Source organism: Eleutherodactylus coqui, chromosome 1 (genome assembly GCF_035609145.1).
Source record: "Eleutherodactylus coqui strain aEleCoq1 chromosome 1, aEleCoq1.hap1, whole genome shotgun sequence".
NCBI classification, from domain to species: Eukaryota; Metazoa; Chordata; class Amphibia; order Anura; family Eleutherodactylidae; genus Eleutherodactylus; species Eleutherodactylus coqui.
In genome coordinates this window covers 39,876,739-39,897,596 of record NC_089837.1, presented here as the reverse complement: position 1 = coordinate 39,897,596, position 20,858 = coordinate 39,876,739, and the positions used below count along the sequence as shown (strand labels likewise).

General features: G+C 47.7%; 2 protein-coding genes across 2 annotated transcripts in view; one reads left to right on the top strand and one right to left on the bottom strand.

Annotated features, from left to right (window-relative positions):
* LOC136607801 (zinc finger protein 605-like) overlaps nucleotides 1-20,858 on the bottom strand; it is a 432,755-nt gene that overhangs the window by 153,778 nt on the left and 258,119 nt on the right. The gene's annotated exons all lie outside the window — the stretch shown is intronic.
* Nucleotides 5,634-20,858, top strand: part of LOC136608755 (zinc finger protein 271-like) — a 122,218-nt gene continuing 106,993 nt past the window's right edge. The window contains exon 1 of the mRNA XM_066589128.1: nucleotides 5,634-6,617. Within this exon, the coding sequence (XP_066445225.1) occupies nucleotides 6,456-6,617 (162 nt within the window). The 5' untranslated portion in view covers nucleotides 5,634-6,455. The remainder of the gene's footprint in view (nucleotides 6,618-20,858) is intronic.

The following is a 20,858-nucleotide window of genomic DNA, read 5'->3' as shown; positions in this document are numbered from 1 at the left end:
TTACGCAATGCATATGGTACGTGTCGTTGCGTGTGCTAGTGCGTGCTCGTCTTTACGCAATGCATATGGTACGTGTCGCTGCGTGTGCGTGGTGTGCTAGTGTGTGTGCTTATGTTTATGCAATGCATATGGTACGTGTCGTTGCGTGTGCGTAGTGTGCTCGTGTTTATGCAATGCATATGGTACGTGTCGTTGCGTGTGCGTAGTGTGCTCGTGTTTATGCAATGCATATGGTACGTGTCGTTGCGTGTGCTAGTGCGTGCTCGTGTTTACGCAATGCGTATGGTACGTGTCGTTGCATGGTGTGCTAGTGCGTGCTCGTGTTTACGCAATGCATATGGTACGTGTCGTTGCGTGTGCGTGGTATGCTAGTGCGTGCTCGTTTTTACGCAATGCATATGGTACGTGTCGTTGCGTGTGCTAGTGCGTGCTCGTGTTTACGCAATGCATATGGTACGTGTCGTTGCGTGTGCGTGGTGTGCTAGTGCGTGCTCGTGTTTATGCAATGCATATGGTATGTGTCGTTGCGTGTGCTAGTGCGTGCTCGTGTTTACGCAATGCATATGGTACGTGTCGTTGCGTGTGCGTGGTGTGCTAGTGCGTGCTCGTGTTTACGCAATGCATATGGTACGTGTCGCTGCGTGTGCGTGGTGTGCTAGTGCGTGCTCGTGTTTACGCAATGCACATGGTACGTGTCGCTGCGTGTGCGTGGTGTGCTATTGCGTGCTCGTGTTTACGCAATGCATATGGTATGTGTCGTTGCGTGTGCGTGGCGTGCTAGTGCGTGCTCGTGTTTATGCAATGCATATGGTACGTGTCGTTGCGTGTGCTAGTGCGTGCTCGTGTTTATGCAATGCATATGGTACGTGTTGTTGCGTGTGCGTGGTGTGCTAGTGCGTGCTCGTGTTTACGCAATGCATATGGTACGTGTCGCTGCGTGTGTGTGGTGTGCTAGTGCGTGCTCGTGTTTACGCAATGCATATGGTACGTGTCGCTGCGTGTGCGTGGTGTGCTAGTGCGTGCTCGTGTTTATGCAATGCATATGGTACGTGTCGTTGCGTGTGCTAGTGCGTGCTCGTGTTTACGCAATGCATATGGTACGTGTCGTTGCGTGTGCGTGGTGTGCTAGTGCGTGCTCGTGTTTATGCAATGCATATGGTACGTGTCGTTGCGTGTGCTAGTGCGTGCTCGTGTTTACGCAATGCATATGGTACGTGTCGCTGCGTGTGCGTGGTGTGCTAGTGTGTGCTAGTGCGTGCTCGTGTTTATGCAATGCATATGGTACGTGTCGTTGCGTGTGCTAGTGCGTGCTCGTGTTTACGCAGTGCATATGGTACGTGTCGTTGCGTGTGCGTGGTGTGCTAGTGCGTGCTCGTGTTTACGCAATGCATATGGTACGTGTCGTTGCGTGTGCGTGGTGTGCTAGTGCGTGCTCGTGTTTACGCAATGCATATGGTACGTGTCGCTGCGTGTGCGTGGTGTGCTAGTGCGTGCTCTTGTTTACGCAATGCATATGGTACGTGTCGTTGCGTGTGTGTGGTGTGCTAGTGCGAGCTCGTGTTTATGCAATGCATATGGTATGTGTCGTTGCGTGTGCTAGTGCGTGATCGTGTTTATGCAATGCATATGGTACGTGTCGCTGCGTGTGCTAGTGCGTGCTAGTGTTAACGCAATGCATATGGTACGTGTCGTTGCGTGTGCATGGTGTGCTAGTGCGTGCTCGTGTTTACACAATGGGGGCAGTGTCCCAAACAACCAATGAGGTTGCTGTAATTGCTCAATGCTACTGAGGTGCTGAGTAAAAGCAATATCTGCCCCTTATGTACTGATCACACGATGATGATGTCATTGCAGGTCCTTCAGCTATTGCAGTGTAGCAGGTCCTGGCCCCTGCTGGTGTCTCTGTTATCAGCCAGAGGATATATAGAGCTCTGTGTGTGACTCCGGCCGGCAGGTAAGAGGCGGCGGAGGGTTTGCTGCTTGTCGGACCCTTTACACTCGGCTCACCTCTGTGTTCGGGGTTTCTGTTCTATTCCTTTCACAATGTATTGATTGGTTTTCCTCTGGTACTTCGCATTCAACCCAGTATCCTGAACAAGACCGACTTATCAATAATATAAAGAAGTACATTCCAGGATTGAGTGACAGTCGGCTGCGTACTATTGGCATTCCCAAAGATGGGGGGGGGGGAAATGGAATGAAATTTGGTTGATAACAATGAGAACATCCCGGGACCGGGCCGTGGCCGGGTCTGAACTCAATGGCAAGATATTGCATAAATTGGGATATATATCGAAACATATTGAATGAACATGGGGATGTACCATGCGATCTGCGGCCCATACCCCCCTAGGGGTGGCCGCTTAAGGGCCCCTCCAGTATTGGGCTAGTGTGCCCTAAGGGTTAATGGATGGGGAAAATCCCGTGGCTAGGTATTGCCGGGGTATAATGTGGGGCAAAGGTGTACATCTCGACCTCTAGTAACAAGAATCTAAAACAACTTAAGAAATAGATAAGAAAAGAAGACAAGGAGAAGTGAGGGGATAAGAGAAGAGGGGGTAGTGAGACTCGAGATACAGGGGAGGGACGAGGGAAGGGAGAAAGGGTGAAGGGGAACAAGACTCTCCGCCTCTAGCCTGCGTTTGTTAGAGTTGAGGTGGGGCGCCGTTCCAAAGTCGAGGGGTAGGACTTGTTCCAGAGCTCCTCGGGGATACGTCCTCCGAGCGACTCCACCCACACCGCCTCCCATCTCGGCCGCCCCCCCCCCCCCCCCCCCCCCATTCTTAGCGAGGGTTTCTGTTCTATTCCATCGTAGGGACAAAATAATGGACATAACTGTTCCCTTAAAGGGCCGCTCCAGCCAAAATATATATTCCCATCTCTGCCCCCCATCTGATTCCGGACGTCTCCTCTACAGTCGGGGCCAAAAGTTTGACACAAAGTTTTGTTTTCACAAAGTTTGCTGCTTCAGTGTTTTAGATCTCAGATGTTTCTATGGTTACTGAAGTACAATTATAAGGGGTTCATAAGTCTTTAAACTTTTATTGACAAATATTAGAAAATACTGCCGTGGGCTCAAATAAGAGGACAGAAATAAAGGTCTGGGTGCTCTAGAAGGGGGAGGCTGTCCAATGTAGAACAATGGGGTGTAACCTCCCCCTTTGGATTCCTGGAATAGCCTGTGGATTACAGGAAGTGTTTCCTTGGTGGAGACATGCTGTATCAACCAGAGGAAGTTTTTTTTCTTCTTTATTCTAAAATCCCAAAGGTCACAGGTATACACACGTAGCGCCTCACATGAGGGATAAAAGATGGATGCAACGCGTTTCGGCCACCAGATGGCCCTTGTCAAGCATACAAAACACCCTCAAAGTCAAGATATATAGAACGGTATCTACTCACCGCGCTCACGGCATTACTCAGTGTTCCGTCGCTACGTGGTGACGCTCACACGCAATGTACGTCATCACGTCCAGCAGGCACCTTTGGAACGCGCAGCGTAGTGACGTCACTCTGTTTTCCTCTATGCCGGCTTAATTCAAACATAGAAAACTTTATTCATAACCCCCCAAGAGACCCCCGGCAATCACGTTTTGATTGTCCCAGGGGGTGTATATTAACAATTTAGTTATCGGGCTTATGAAGGTGCTCCTTATATAATTATATTAATGCTTTCTTATTGTTTTTGTGTCTTTATATATGTGTTTTTTGGGGGCGGGCCTCCATTACTGTCTGTGGGACTGCGTGGTGGTCCGGAGTTTCTGGAACAGAGTACATCCGCTTCACTATAACTAACCTGACTTCAGCAGCCCCACTGGACCCGGTCTGGGCAATCTTCGGGTATATAAACCCAGATAAACAAAGATGTACCCCAGCACGCCGTAAGCTTTTGTTCATGGTAGCCATGGCAGGGGTGAAAACGATCTTACAGACTTGGATTGACGTGAGCCCCCCCCCCCCCTTCAAACTCTTCTTGGAGAAGCTCTCCTTTACTATGCGTATGGACTGGATGGAAGCCTCTTTCCAAACGGAGACGCAGGTAGAGGGATTTTTCGAGATATGGGAAAGTTTTATTGATATCCTACCGCACTGAGTAAAAAGAGCAATACATGAGTCTTTCAGAACGACTCCAACCGGTGGAGTATAACTGACATGGGGGTATGCTGGGGCCCCGTATGCGCCGTAGCGCTTATTCGTATACAGGACGGAGAATATGTTTTCGTTCGGAATTATATACAGAAGAGACGCAGAAGAAAAATAAAAATTAAAAAAAATTAAGTGTCAACTTGGTCCATGGTTGGTTAGGTTGTTGAAATATGTTGAAGGTTTTTTTTTTACCCATAATGTGACCCCATCCCCCCCCCCCCCCGCTCCCCCCTGCTGACTGCCGCTGCCGCTGCTCACCGCTCCCCCGCGCCGGCACCTGAACCTTTTTGTCTCGAGTGGGCAGGTACTCGCTAAGGGCAATGCTCACTCATCTCTAGTGAAAACATTATTCTCTGAGTCAGCACGATTCCGGCGATACCAAGCATAAAGGTTTGCTTTTGTGTCGCCACATTCCAAGAGCCGTGTTAATTTTATTTTCCCATTGCCGGAGCTCTAGAAGGCCTTGTTTTTTTGCAGGATGAACTCTAGTCTTCATTTATCTAATCTATAGGAACATGTAAAATTTTGATCTCTGGTTGATGCCGCATGTCTCCACCAAGGAAACACTTCCAGTCATCTACAGGCTATTCTGGGACTCCAAGGGGGAGGTTACACCCCATTGTTCTACATTGGGGAGCCTCCCCCTTCTAGAGTGAGCACCCAGACCTTTATTTCTGTCCTCTTATTTGAGCACACGGCAGTATTTTCTAACATTATCCCGCCACCATCATCCTGCATTTTGGGGGGAATTCTTCTTTTCCCATGTTTGGGCTGCTCTCCTACTTCGGTGGATTATAAGAGGACCAAGGGATTTTCTCGTGTGTACATCAGATCCATCTAGGTGCTGTCCACATCCACACTTTATTGACAAATACATCGCGTTTCAATAAAGGCTGAATGCACACGGGTGTATTTGCAGTACAGTGCTGCGGATCCCGCAGCAAATGCTGCCCCTAACATGCGATGTGAAACTGCTTTTTCCTGCCGATTGAGCGGAAATCAACTGAGTTTTCCGCTCACGGGGGGGAAGCAGCATGTTCTATTTTGGTACGAGCCTCACACAGACTGATTCCATCCATGTCACCGAAAGTCATCCGTTCTGCAGCCGGAGGGATCCAGGTCATCGCCTAGCGACGGTGCGTCACACACTGTACTGTGCACCAGCGCGAGGTCTGGCCCATCCGCAGTACGGAGGCCGAATGCAGGCGGATGATCTGCGGTAAAAGGTGGGCATTGAAAGGCATGCATCTTCAATTTCATGCACACTTGCGGATACAAATAGTGTATTCCACGAGCTGTCTGAACCGTAGCCCATATGCAATTAACACCTGTGTATAGGCTGCAGGTACCCACGTCATCGCTAAGCAAGGGAGTGGGAAATACAAATAAACAACCCTATAATGCGCATGCCCGCCTGCGAGCCTCCGCAGAACAGTTATAGGAGGTACGCAGTGTCATCGGCTGGGCTTATAGCCAGAATCCACTGTGGGCCTCCCACATGCAGAATCCGACCCACTTAGTGAACAAAACAGATATTTTGTGTCCACGATCAGGAAACTCCCAGATCTCATCCCATTGAGAACCTGTGATCAATCTTCAAAAAGCGGGTGAGCAAACAAAAGAACAGAAACTATGATAAACCCCAAGCACTAATAGGTGGAACGGGTTGTCATCAGTCAGGATTTGGCCCACAAGCTGATATCCAGCATGCCGGGGCGAACTGCAGAAGTCTTGGAAAATGAGGATCAACACTGTAAATATTGAGTCTTTATCTAAACTTGATGTATTTGTCAATAAATGTTTAAAAACTTATGAAATTCTTATTATTGTACGTCCATAACCAAAGAAATATCTGACTAAGGCACAATGTCCACCGGTGGATTTGAACTGTAGAATCTGTGCGGGTCACCCACAATTCCTGCCCCCCCCAAAGGGAATCACGGGCGTCCACACATGAATTAAAGCATGCAGATTTGTTTTGCTGACCCTTTGGTGAACAGACCGATATATAGTTTAATGGGAAAGAATGAATAAACCAGGATCAGGTAAGCGCTCCTCCAAACAATTATATCTGCAATTGAGAAGAATATGGAATAAAAATGGGACCTACCCGGTACTTAGTGGGGTCCCATGTAGGGACTCCTCACTAGTACCTCCATGTCCAGGAATGCCTGTCATATTAATATAAATTCTCCAAAAAAAAAACGAGATGAAGGTCAAAGTAAACTAAGCGCTTCCAGGGAGAGCCCAAATGAATCCTCTATCATATCAGATATGTCCTTATTTTATTGAAAGCCTCTCCTTTTTTCATGAAGGTGCCAACATTACTAGAAACATTCAGTATTTTCAAATTGTTGGCCAAAACTGTCGTTTCCCTGAATGACCCACCAACGATGGACCAAGCCAAGAATGAAGTTACCAAAAGAATATTAAACGTCACCTTAGAGATCATCTACCTGCTGACCGGGGAGGTAAGCTTTTCTGTATTATTGTATTATGTAACAAGTCAGACTAAGGGAAGAGAAGATCCATTCTAGGAAGTAATAGGAACAATCCAGTGTCCTGTATAACGGCTTCCAGAACTTCCAAGTGAGGGAGAACTAAAGAACTGAACAGCAGAGAATGTGAAGATCGGCCACCAACACTGGCGTACATGTAGGGGGTGCTGGGGGTGCGGTTGCGACCCGGCCCCTGGGGGCCCACGGGGCTTACTTTCCACGACACTGACTGACTGCACTTACTTTCACTATGGTCTCTGCGCAGGCAAGAAGCCTCTCCTGCACATCGGTGCTTCCTCCCAGGACCTCCGCTCAGACCCCTCCCCCATCTGGTTCTCCAGCACAGAGATCATCAGAGGGGAGGAGTCTGATCGGAGGTCCGGGAGGAAGCACTGATGTGCAAGAGAGGCTGCCTGCTGCGCAGAGACCATAGTGAAAGTAAGTGCAGTCAGTGAGAGGGAACGTCCTCGGTATGACTAAGAGGGGGGAGGGGGGTGAGTGAGGGGTGTTCTGTGTGTGATGGTGAGTGGGGGTGAGTGAGGGGTGTTCTGTGTGGTGGTGGGGGGGGGGGGGGACGAGGGGTGTTCTGTGTGATGGGGAGTGGGGGGGACGGGGGTGTTCTGTGTGATGGGGAGTGGGGGTGAGTGAGGGATGTTCTGTGTGATGGGGAGTTGGGGTGAGTGAGGGGGGTTCTGTGTGATAGGGAGTGGGGGTGAGTGAGGGGGGTTCTGTGTGTGATGGGGAGTGGGGGTGAGTGAGGGGGGTTCTGTGTGTGATGGGGAGTGGGGGTGAGTGAGGGGTGTTCTGTGTGATGGGGAGTTGGGGTGAGTGAGGGGTGTTCTGTGTGATGGGGAGTTGGGGTGAGTGAGGGGGGTTCTGTGTGATAGGGAGTGGGGGTGAGTGAGGGGGGTTCTGTGTGATGGGGAGTGGGGGTGAGTGAGGGGTGTTCTGTGTGATGGGGAGTTGGGGTGAGTGAGGGGGGTTCTGTGTGATAGGGAGTGGGGGTGAGTGAGGGGGGTTCTGTGTGTGATGGGGAGTGGGGGTGAGTGAGGGGTGTTCTGTGTGATGGGGAGTTGGGGTGAGTGAGGGGGGTTCTGTGTGATAGGGAGTGGGGGTGAGTGAGGGGTGTTCTGTGTGATGGGGAGTGGGGGTGAGTGAGGGGTGTTCTGTGTGATGGGGAGTTGGGGTGAGTGAGGGGGGTTCTGTGTGATAGGGAGTGGGGGTGAGTGAGGGGGGTTCTGTGTGATGGGGAGTGGGGGTGAGTGAGGGGTGTTCTGTGTGATGGGTGAGTGAGGGGGGTTCTGTGTGTGATGGGGAGTGGGGGTGAGTGAGGGGTGTTCTGTGTGATGGGGAGTTGGGGTGAGTGAGGGGGGTTCTGTGTGATAGGGAGTGGGGGTGAGTGAGGGGTGTTCTGTGTGATGGGGAGTGGGGGTGAGTGAGGGGTGTTCTGTGTGATGGGGAGTTGGGGTGAGTGAGGGGGGTTCTGTGTGATAGGGAGTGGGGGTGAGTGAGGGGTGTTCTGTGTGATGGGGAGTGGGGGTGAGTGAGGGGTGTTCTGTGTGATGGGGAGTGGGGGTGAGTGAGGGGTGTTCTGTGTGATGGGGAGTGGGGGTGAGTGAGGGGTGTTCTGTGTGATGGGGAGTGGGGGTGAGTGAGGGGGAGTGGGGGTGAGTGAGGGGGGTTCTGTGTGATGGGGAGTGGGGGTGAGTGAGGGGGGTTCTGTATGATGGGGAGTGGGGGTGAGTGAGGGTTGTTCTGTGTGATGGGGAGTGGGGGTGAGTGAGGGGTGTTCTGTGTGATGGGGAGTGGGGGTGAGTGAGGGGTGTTCTGTGTGATGGGGAGTGGGGGTGAGTGAGGGGTGTTCTGTGTGATGGGGAGTGGGGGTGAGTGAGGGGTGTTCTGTGTGATGGGGAGTGGGGGTGAGTGAGGGGTGTTCTGTGTGATGGGGAGTGGGGGTGAGTGAGGGGTGTTCTGTGTGATGGGGAGTGGGGGTGAGTGAGGGGGGTTCTGTGTGTGATGGGGAGTGGGGGTGAGTGAGGGGGGTTCTGTGTGTGATGGGGAGTGGGGGTGAGTGAGGGGGGTTCTGTGTGATGGGGAGTGGGGGTGAGTGAGGGGGGTTCTGTATGATGGGGAGTGGGGGTGAGTGAGGGTTGTTCTGTGTGATGGGGAGTGGGGGTGAGTGAGGGGGGTTCTGCGAGCCGGCACCTGACTTCACTATTAGAGGTATGCTAGAACTGAGCCGCTGTGTTGGTGACTAAGGGCTCAATGCCACAGCCATAAGCCTACAACACTGTGGGAGACCACCGGCATGTCACACATTTCCCAGCCGTGCACGCTGCCGGCAGGGACCACATATGGCTTTGTGTAGCACTGCACATGCACAGGGGGATTCTTTTTTTAATTCCCCACTCTGTTTAGAGTGACAATGCGTATGGAAACAATGTAATGTGTATGGGCAGCGTATCATACAAGTGTACAGGGCTCACGTTACGTGGTACGCAGAGAAAGAGCATGCTGGGATTACCACGTGTGCATAATACGTGGTGAAAACCTGGTCGTGCACATGAGCCCTAACATGTTATAAACGTTAGCTCATGCTGTCTCCAATGTATGTGTGCCTGTATGTATGTATGTGTATATATAATTATTTTTTTCTTTCTTGGGGAAGCACAGCGTGCCTTGAGGCTTGTGTTCTGGATGTTTTAAAAATCTAAAACCCCTGATTACTAATGATCCATTGATAGGTCATTAAAAAAAACTGTAATGTAGCTAAAAGTGATATACAAGGAGTAGCTGTGAAAAGGAGTGGTGGGTGGACGGGTCTGGAAGGGGGCCCCAAGCTAAACTTTTGCACCCGGGCCCATGAGCCTCTAGCTACGCCCCTGGCCACCAATATGGTCAGTTCTGTATGGTGGGAACCAATGAGCTAACAGTAATGTTGTAGGAGCAGTGAGAATGGTAAGTAGGCTCCTTGTAATGAGGAGGAAAGGGCAGCCAGGAACCAGCGGGATCACATGGACGGAGATTTTAATTTTTACCACTAGTATGACCTCTATAAAGAAACATGGAAGACTGACGGCAGGAGCAGCGCAGGGTCCATCTAGTGTACCGTTATATTACATCCTTGTTATCCCCCCCTCACCTCCCACTATATGGCTTGACACTAATTTCAGCTTCTGGCCCTTGTTTTTGGCTTTAGTTTCTCCAACTAAGATAGATAGATAGATATGGTACATATGAGATAGATATAAAAGAGATAGATATGAGAATAACTAATCAACCTGATAGATCCTAATTAGTGATGAGCGAGCATACTCGCTAAGGGCAATTGCTCAAGCTGCGGGGGAGAGCGGGGAGGAACGGAGGGGAGATCTCTCTCTCCCTCGCTCCCCCATGCTGACTGCCGCTACTCGCCGCTCCCCCGCGCCGGCACCCAAACCTTCTGTCTCGAGCGGGCAGGTACTTGCTAAGGGCAATCCTCGCTCGAACAATTGCCCTTAGCGAGAATGCTCGCTCATCTCTAATCCTAATGAACTAGAGAGATGGATGATACATAGAATATGACCTAGATAGGTAGAATATGTATGGTTCCTTACAGGATATACAGATTAAAATGGTTGTACCAGAATTTCAAGTTATTCCCTTTCCACAGTACAGGTCCCTTTTCACCGCTGTGGCCAGGAGCATAACTATAGGGGATGCAGAGGATGCGGTTGCACCCAATTCCGCGATCCTTAGGGGGCCCATAAGGCTTCTCTTTTCCATATGGGGAGCCCAGTACGATGACTTAAGTATTGTAGTTGGGGGCCCCATTACAGATTTTGCATTGTGGCCCAGAAGCTTCATGTTGCATCTCTGGCTGAGACCCCCACAAATCTCGAAAGTGGGGCTCTGGTCTCCTGCTCTCCTGTCATGGGGAGGGGGGAAGGGAGGGAATTGCTTCAACCCCCCTCAGTGACATCATTCTAAGTGGGGCTGATTAAAATATCTTGTGAGTCCCATTAAAAGTGAACAGAACACGGGTGTTCTTGCCCGACCAACGCTTCATTCAGTCTCCTCCTCACAGCAGGGGGTGCAGTAAACCTGCAGAGTAGATGCTGGTGAAACCCCACCCCCCCATTCTTCAGAGCAGTGAGACCCCCACCAGTCAGCAAGTTATCCCCTATCCAGTTGATAAGTGTAGAGACCCAGAAGGGTACTACAACTCTCTAATGAGAAACTGAGGTAGTTTTAGTACTAGGTCCAAGAATGGGTTAAATTGGTGCACCTCGGTGAATAAAGATGTCTCCCAACAAGAAGCTTGAAGAAGCCCTTTCCAAGAGTTGCCGGCGAGTCCTTTTCTCTTTGTCCAGTCTGTCCCTGAGGGAAATTTTGTGTTTGGTCAGAAAACGGTGGGGTGAGAATAATATGGGGCCTGGGTTTGGAGGATCGGTTGTCTGAGAGACAGGAGAGCCTGCTGGGAGAGCCCCACGCCGGTAGGACGTGTGTGAGGGCTGTTTTGGACAAAGTTGCTGCCATTTCAGCACGCAGAACGGCCCAGCAGGTGAATCCTGCAAGCAGCCTAAGCGACAAGCAAGTGATTGCGGAGACGCCCGCTACTGTCCGAGTGACAATAGAAGATCCCATAAGTCATCTTATCCATGAGCCAGCGTTGTTGGAGAGTTTTGGCGGGAAAAGTCAAAGAGAAGTGTGTAAAGTGGATCGGAAGGTACCCGGAGTCCGCATCCGAGCCTTAGCAAGCAAATCCGAATCAGGAACCATGAGTGAAAGTGCTACTTGGCACTTGGGGCCTCGTCTAGGAAAGTGGGGTTACCCTTCACAGATAATAAATAAAAATTATTAATTTTATATCTATAAGTAATTCTAAAAACGTGGGCTTACAGTGACACTAACAAACATAAATCAAGACGAAACAAAAGAAAAACCAGAAAAGGGAAGTACCCTGGTCTTAGATTGAATGGGGGATTAACTTCCTTTACACTTCGTGGAGACAGATGTATAGTCCCTCACAGTGTGTCTAGGGGTGTCCCTTAATGATTAGTGCACTGCTGGTACATATAGATATATAGAAGCAGGTATTATCAATTGACAAGATCCTGCTGAATTCCACTATTCAGGGTGTGGGTCCACCTCTAGGTGATTGATATAGAATCCACCAGGTGAATATGTGGTCTTCTGGTCAATCCCCAATTAAGCCACAGTGTTCATTTGCATATTTGTTATTTTGTTTGAAGATCTGGCTACAATACCATTAAGCATTTTGCATCCAGATCCTTCAAACAGGCTCTTGCACATCAATGGTGCTAGATCTAATAGCTCAAAAAGAGAGCTTGCAATAGCACCAGGTAGGTAAGAGTCTGTAGGCTCCCGCCCTGCAGTAGTGCCATGCAACAACGATCAATGATAGGCTCGACGCGTTTCCCTATCCAATTTTTGGATAGTTCCTCAGGAGCAAAGGTAAATATACCATCAGTTAATATGCCGTCTTTTTATCGTGGACCAATCGTCACCAGGGTTAGTGAAAAAAGTTTAACAATGTGGTTTTTCCGCGGTGGATACACGGTTTTTCCACCTGTTTCTGTTAAAGGAATTACGTATCAAACGGTTGTAATTTCCTTCTCTAGCTCTCAAAATACGCACACCCACAAAGCATCACTATTAGTCGGACCGGACAGTGTTCTGGTCAATGTCCGTATTATGTCAGATTATATAGTGAGAAGAGTTGGAGCTGAATGACCCTTAGTATGTAGTGGTCAATTTCATGCGTCTACATTCATAGTGAAGAAATAGTTCCCCGGGTTGAACTATCTCAACAGTAAACCCAGTGTCAAGAGGGGTTTTCTGTTGTCTAGGTTCAGCCTCTCTCCAGTCTATCTTTACCCATAAGGGGCTGCATAAGCAGGTCCCCTATGAGTTTGTCGGCATCCTTTGGTACGCCAGTGACTTTGCTGTCAATCTATATAGAGCCGGTCGGAGGTGGTACTCCGTATAGTAGTCAGAGAGTGACTGTATTAGGTTAGAAAGAGGAAAAGAAGTCCACTGTTGTGGGTAGTTTCTAGGGTTGGAACCCAATAGGTGCAGACAAGCCTAGAGAGAGAGAGGACAACAGCACCCCTAAGTAGTCCCATCCACAGTCAGATAGGACTCGGGTGTGTAGTCAAGGTTTGGAGAGCAAGAGGTCGTGCCTGCGGCTCTAATGGTGAGCGGCTGGCCATCTGACTGTGGATGGGACTACTTAGGGGTGCTGTTGTCCTCTCTCTCTAGGCTTGTCTGCACCTATTGGGTTCCAACCCTAGAAACTACCCACAATAGTGGACTTCTTTTCCTCTTTCTAACCTAATACAGTCACTCTCTGACTGCTATACGGAATACCATCTCCAGCTGCCTATAAATAGACTAATAGCCAGGTCATTGACGGACTAAAGAACGCCATTAAACCTATAGGGGATTTGCTTATGCATCCCCCGATGGGCAAAGAAGTCACTCTTTGACTGTTATACGGAGTACCACCTCCGACCGGCTCTATATAGACTGACAGCAAAGTCACTGGCGTACCAAAGGATGCCGACAAACTCATAGGGGACCTGCTTATGAAGCCCCTTATGGGTAAAGATAGACTGGAGAGAGGCTGAACCTAGACAACAGAAAACCCCTCTTGACACTGGGTTTACTGTTGAGATAGTTCAACCCGGGGAACTATTTCTTCACTATGAATGTAGACGCATGAAATTGACCACTACATACTAAGGGTCATTCAGCTCCAACTCTTCTCACTATATAATCTGACATAATACGGACATTGACCAGAACACGGTCCGGTCCGACTAATAGTGATGCTTTGTGGGTGTGCGTATTTTGAGAGCTAGAGAAGGAAATTACAACCGTTTGATACGTAATTCCTTTAACAGAAACAGGTGGAAAAACCGTGTATCCACCGCGGAAAAACCACATTGTTAAACTTTTTTCACTAACCCTGGTGACGATTGGTCCACGATAAAAGGACGGCATATTAACTGATGGTATATTTACCTTTGCTCCTGAGGAACTATCCAAAAATCGGTTAGGGAAACGCGTCAAGCCTATCATTGATCGTTGTTGCATGGCACTACTGCAGGGCGGGAGCCTACAGACTCTTACCTACCTGGTGCTATTGCAAGCTCTTTTTTTGAGCCATTAGATCTAGCACCATTGATGTGCAAGAGCCTGTTTGAAGGATCTGGATGCAAAATGCTTAATGGTATTGTAGCCAGATCTTCAAACAAAATAACAAATATGCAAATGAACACTGTGGCTTAATTGGGGATTGACCAGAAGACCACATATTCACCTGGTGGATTCTATATCAATCACCTAGAGGTGGACCCACACCCTGAATAGTGGAATTCAGCAGGATCTTGTCAATTGATAATACCTGCCTCCATATATCTATATGTACCAGCAGTGCACTAATCATTAAGGGATACCCCTAGACACACTGTGAGGGACTATACATCTGTCTCCACGAAGTGTCATTGTAAGCCCACGTTTTTAGAATTACTTATAGATATAGATATAAAATTATTAATTTTATATCTGTGAAGGGTTTCGAATATTTTACATATAGATTTGCATACCACTGTGATTTCTAGGAAAGTGGGGTTAGTCACCAAACTTGAATAAAGACTAGAAAGCCGCTCACAGGTCATATTAACCTCCTCAGTAGTCCCAATAATAACCCTACAGTAGCCCCATAATTATAACCCCCTCATTAGTAATATTAGCCCCAGCAATAATAATAACCCCGCAGTACCAGCAGTAGTAATAATCATATCACAGTAACCCTAGTACTAATATTAACCCCCTCAGTAGCCCCAGTAATAATAGTAATCCCAGTAATATTAACCCCCTCAGTAGCAATATTAACCCACCATCTGTAAACATACCCGAAGTCAGCTTGAGTGTATAGAAGCATAAATGAGAAAGCGCCAAACAGCTCTAGATGAATAGCAAATAGCCAGCTTACCTGGCGCTAAGCGGGGCCCCCAAAATGAAGGTAAGTTCATAGTATAAAGTCTTCCCTGGTTCCTGTGGATACAGATCCAGGTGGCAGCAGGAGGAACCCCAAGTGGAGGGGAAGGCTATCCAAATCCAGTGAAAAAACTGCCAAAGCAGTAACCCCCCAACCCCACCCCGCTCACAGACTCAGATTTATATACATTTAATAACCCAAAAGGGAAAGAAAAAGACAATTGAAGGTACAAACAAAAGACATTGTAGGGACAATGGGGGCATATAGCTACCTCTCCAGCTGTCACCTGTACTGGGTGCAACGCGTTTCAGCATACAAAGTGCCTTTATCAAGCATAGCATGTATGTAAAAAATAGAAAATGCGCCTCACTTGCAGTTTAAAAATGCTTTTATAGCTAAATGAGAAGTGGACTTACCCGGTGCCAGAAGGGTTAATCCGGTGGTGAAGGAGTTAACCCCTCTGCACCTGTTGTCCACGTTAGCCTTCAGCAGGTTTCTTGCTTCTCCATGTTTCTTTTTTGGAGGGGCGTCCATGGATATCCTTGCACCGTGTTTGCAAGCACGGTCCAGCTGGATAACGGAGTATAAAAGTAAAAATAAAAATATCCCGCGCCTTGGCAGAAAACCAATCTTTTTTTATTCTTGTTAAAACAACGCGTTTCGACACTTTTTATGATTCAGTTTTATATATTAAAAATAATATCAATACAAAAACTCATTTTAAAAAGGTAAATAAAAACAGTTACCTACAATACAATAGCTGCCATCATAAAAAAAATGGAAAAACAATATACCATATAGTCAACTACGACGAGTATACAGAAATTGCAGTGAAAAAGATATCTTTGAAAATCAAGCAAAAAATATAATTCATCGGTTTGAAAATAAAAATTACCCAAAGCAATTATTAAAAGACGCTTATCAAAAAACCAAAAAAAGTGAAAAAACAATAAACAAAATAAACACAAAACCCCTACAGCAACAATATTTTTATTACAAAATTTAGTACAGACCACAACAATATAAAAATCATCATACAAAAAAACGGGTCCCTTTTTAAAAAATGACCCCTAAAACACTAGAAAAAAACCCTAGAATTATTTTCAGAAAAAATAGAACGATAGGTAATAGTTTAGCTCCATCAAATCCTCTAAAGAAAAAAGAAAAAAAACAATACATTTAAAGAGAAAACAATATCAGGTGGTTTCAAATGCAAATGTTGTACACATATATGTCACAAACCAAACTATGTACAAAAAGGGGAGGAAAAAATAGAAAAAAAAGAAAAAATGACATGTAAAAGTAAAAATATCATCTATCTGCTAGAATGCCCTTGCGCCTTGCGATACGTCGGAAGAACAAGTAATAGCCTGAACATGAGGAGCAATCAACATCGATACAACCTAAAAAGGGGTATGAAAAACACAGTATATCAAACCATTTCAAAGAAAAACACAATAAAAACAGTGAAAAATTAAAATTAAATTCCTTTAGAAACCATAAAACAAAACTCAATAATGAAACTGAGAAGAAAGGAAATGTACTGGATTTATCGTTTAAACACCTTAACCCCTTGAGTGGCAGGTTTCCTACCACCCTGTCGTGCCCACCAGGGCAGGTTTTTTAAAATGGTCTAATCATTGAATTTCAACTAATTTTGCAGTTGCGTCTCAAGAGCCATAACTTTTTCATTTTTCCATTGACATGGCCATATAAGGGCTTGTTTTTTGCGGGACAAGTTGTGATTTTTTTAAACGGAGGGAAAAAAGAAATGGGGGAAAAAAAGAAAAAAAGGGGCCATGTCATTAAGGGGTTAAATAATGCATTAACTTCCTTCTCTGGGTCATTACGACTCATGGATACCACATGTGTGATTGTATTTTTGATTTTTTTACAAAGTAAAGGGAGACAAGTGTTTTTATTTTTTTTTATAATTTTTTAACTTTTTTATTTTTGATTTTTTTGTCCCTTTAGGGGACTTCCACAGGGACCCATCAGGACCCCCTGATCACATTCTGGGGGTCAGATGGTGACAGCCCTTTACATGCTGCAGTGACAGCCCTTTACATGCTGCAGTCACATAGACTGCAGCATGTAAGGGGTTAACAGCAGAGACCAGAGGTTTTCTCTGATCTCTGCTGTAAGAGCTAGTACCTAGCTGTCCTCTGACAGCTAACAACCAGCTCTCCCTGCCACAGAGACCATGACAAGCCGATGGTCTCTATGGCAACCTGTAAACAAAGCAGGAGATTGCCGGCATGTCGGCAATATCTTCTGCTGGTTTTTCAAAGCCCTTGCTTTGTTCTCTCTGGGTCTGTGCAAGCAGAGCACACTGTCACAGCTTGTGGCATTGTGCTCTGCAGCTCCCATAGTGATACATAGCCCGGAAATCTTCCGGGCTATGTTGCTATGAGCAGTGGAGCTCGTCCTGGAAAATTTCCGGGAGTGCCACTCAAGGGGTTAATGCCAGAAGGATTAAATGAAGTACTGGAGAAATTTTAATAAAATAAATGCACTCACAGGGAAGCTTTTACAATAAACAATAAAAAAATAGATAAAAAATATAGAAAAAATACACAATAAAAAAATGAAAAGTTTTTATGTTGAATATAGGAAAATAAATAGATAGTAATCTTATATAATAATTTTATAGGGAAATTTTTATAATCAGACCAGGATTATGGTGTGAATAGGAGAGACAATTGAAACGAAAACAATAAAGTTTAATGAAAAAAACTATGGAACGCAATGCATTCCATGAGAGCTCCATGGATAGACAAGTGATAAATAAATCACCCTAATTGGAAAAAAAACAAAAAAAAAAACCACGCCCCTAGATTGGGGAGTGAGCCTCACATACACTATATAAGGCAGCATATATGACAATGTCTGTATGAACTTGAAAAAGACACATGGCGTGTCGAAACGCGTTGTTTTAACAAGAATAAAAAAATATTGTTTTTCTGCCAAGGGGCGGGATAGTTTTTTATTTTTCCTTTTATACTCATGTATGTAAAAAACACATACATATGTACATACACACAGGACATTTAATCATACATTACCTGCAAGCTTTCTCCTCCGGTGTGGGACCCGATTAAGTGCGTGTTGCCGTGGGCTGGTGCCGAGGAATGACGTAACGGCCCATTTTGATGTTACACTATGGCCTTAGCATCTGTTGGAACACACCATTGTAATGGTGACCCCCCCCCCCCCCCACAGTGGGCTCAATTGTAATGGTGACCCCCCCCGCCCCACAGTGGGCTCAATTGTAATGGTGACCCCCCCCCCCCACAGTGGGCTCAATTGTAATGGTGACCCCCCCCCCCCACAGTGGGCTCAATTGTAATGGTGACACCCCCCCACAGTGGGCTCAATTGTAATGGTGACCCCCCCACAGTGGGCTCAATTGTAATGGTGACCCCCCCCCCACAGTGGGCTCAATTGTAATGGTGACCCCCCCCCCCCACAGTGGGCTCAATTGTAATGGTGACCCCCCCCCCCCACAGTGGGCTCAATTGTAATGGTGACCCCCCCCCCACAGTGGGCTCAATTGTAATGGTGACCCCCCCCCCACAGTGGGCTCAATTGTAATGGTGACCCCCCCCCCCACAGTGGGCTCAATTGTAATGGTGAACCCCCCCCCCCCCACAGTGGGCTCAATTGTAATGGTGCCCCCCCCCCCACAGTGGGCTCAATTGTAATGGTGACCCCTCCCCCCCACAGTGGGCTCAATTGTAATGGTGACCCCCCCCCACAGTGGGCTCAATTGTAATGGTGACCCCCCCCCCACAGTGGGCTCAATTGTAATGGTGACCCCCCCCCCCACAGTGGGCTCAATTGTAATGGTGACCCCCCCCCCCAGTGGGCTCAATTGTAATGGTGACCCCCCCCCCCCCAGTGGGCTCAATTGTAATGGTGACCCCCCCACAGTGGGCTCAATTGTAATGGTGACCCCCCCCCCCACAGTGGGCTCAATTGTAATGGTGACCCCCCCCCCCCCACAGTGGGCTCAATTGTAATAGTGACCCCCCCCCCACAGTGAGCTCAATTGTAATGGTGACCCCCCCACAGTGGGCTCAACTGTAATATCAACCCCACAGTAGCCCCAGTGGTAATATTAACCCCCTCAGTAGCCCCAGTAATAGTAACCCCCTCAGAAGCAATATTAACCCCACGGTAGCTGCAGTAATAATAGTAACTGCTTTAGTAATAATAGTAACCCCACAGTTGTCAGGAATCCAGGGAAAGCAGAGTCGGGATTCCCTGCAACGTAGGCCACAACCCCTGTCCCTGCCTACTTGTCCCCCTGGGCTAGAGCCCGGTGTGGCAACTGGGCGATGGTCCCTACACTGGGCTAGGGAAAACTATGTAAGACACTACAGTTCCTGGAAACAGAGAACGAGAATACAAACAGACAAACGACCAAAGTGTGGCACCAAGGGAAAGAACAACCAGTCCAGGAGCCAGCCAAAGGTCCAAAGCACTAAGTCCAAGAAGCACAGTACAGACAAGGGAAGACGGAGTCAGGTCAGGGGAAAAGCCGAGGCAAAAGCCACAATCAGTCAGAAATTGCAGGGTACCGCTGGTGAGTGACTGGAGGCCTAATCAAACACTGGCAGTGTCAGGAAGCAACTGAGGGGTTTAAATGCTGTCAGAGCTCCCGCCCCAGAAGCTGATTGGGGCGGAGAGTCAGACAGCAGCAGAAGAATCACAGAGTGCTGGGAGAACCGCCCCCAGCACTAGCAGAGCAAACTAAGACAGAGGAGGTGCTGTCATAGCAACAGGAACGCGGCGCCAGGCAGCAGCCACTGCGTCCCGAGCACCCCTGTGGCGTATAGGAGCAGCGCGGCCAGGAGTAGTAACCAGTGCCAGGGTTCCCCTGTGCCGCACACCAGCCGCAGGAGCGACCGTACTGGCAGTGCGGGCATGGCGACCCCGAGCGCCACCAACCCTGACAATAGTAGCCCCAATAGTAATAACTCCACAGTAGCCCCAGTAATAACCCTACAGTAGCCCCAGTAGTAATATTAACCGCACAATAGCAATATTAACCCAATAGTAGCCGAACTAGTAATAATAACCCCACAGTTACCCCAGTAGTAATATTAACCCCACAGGAATGCCAGCAGTAATATTAACCACACAGTAGCCCCATTAGTAATATTAGTAGCCGCAGTAGTAATATTAACCCCACAGTAGCCCCATTAGTAATGTTATTCCCTACAGTAGCCCCAGTAGTAATATTAATTCACCCCCAAACCCATACACTTAGCTCCTAGTTGTAGTCAGCACCGCTTCGCTTCTTCTCAGCACTATCACGGGTGCACACTCTGACGATAGTGTTTGCACCTGGAACGCTTCCTCCCTTCTCCTCTCCTGCGAAACTAAGGAGGAGAGGTCAGGGGAGGAGGATCACAGGTGCCCACACTGACGTCAGAGTGTGCACCGGAATCAGCGCCGTTGCATGATTACTGGCTGAAAAGCTGTGGCACCCCAGCCGGTAATCACTACCATGGTGAGCAACCGTCGGCCCGCATGCCAGCAGAGAGGGCTTTGCATGCCGCTTCTGGCACACGTGCCATAAGTTCACCACTATGGGCATAATGCATAACTTGAAATTCTGGTACAACCCCTTTAAGTTTATTACAGGGAACCCGTCCCCTCCCCACAGCACCATAAAATGAGTTATTGTACTGTATGAAGAGGGGACCAAAGGCTGGGACCTGGACACTTGTGGTGGATCCCGAGAGGTGAGTATTTGGGTTTCTGGAGGGTCTGATTCCGCTGCAATATTTCACAGGCGGAATACGTCCCGGCTGTGACCATAAGCCCTTAAGTTTTTATAGGAAGTCAAAGGGCGGAACTAATTAGCAAAACAAAGCTTGGAATTCAAGATACAAAGACTTTGACAATGGATTTGGCAAAGGAGGTCTCCAGTAAGACCAGTAGCTCAGTGGGAAGACCTAATTTCTGGAACATGGGCGTCTTTAGGTTTGAATACTAACAATTTCCTGGTCAGTTTTATGCTTAACAGCTTCCACCATTTTTGTAGCCAACCTTTTACACATTGAATTTTATCAATGTCTTCTTGTAGGTGAGGTTTCCAGAACTGGACACATTATTCCAGATGTGATCTCACCAGACCTCTATACAGCAGGATCACAATCTCTCCCTTTCTACTGGATTCAGTCCTCTACATGTCT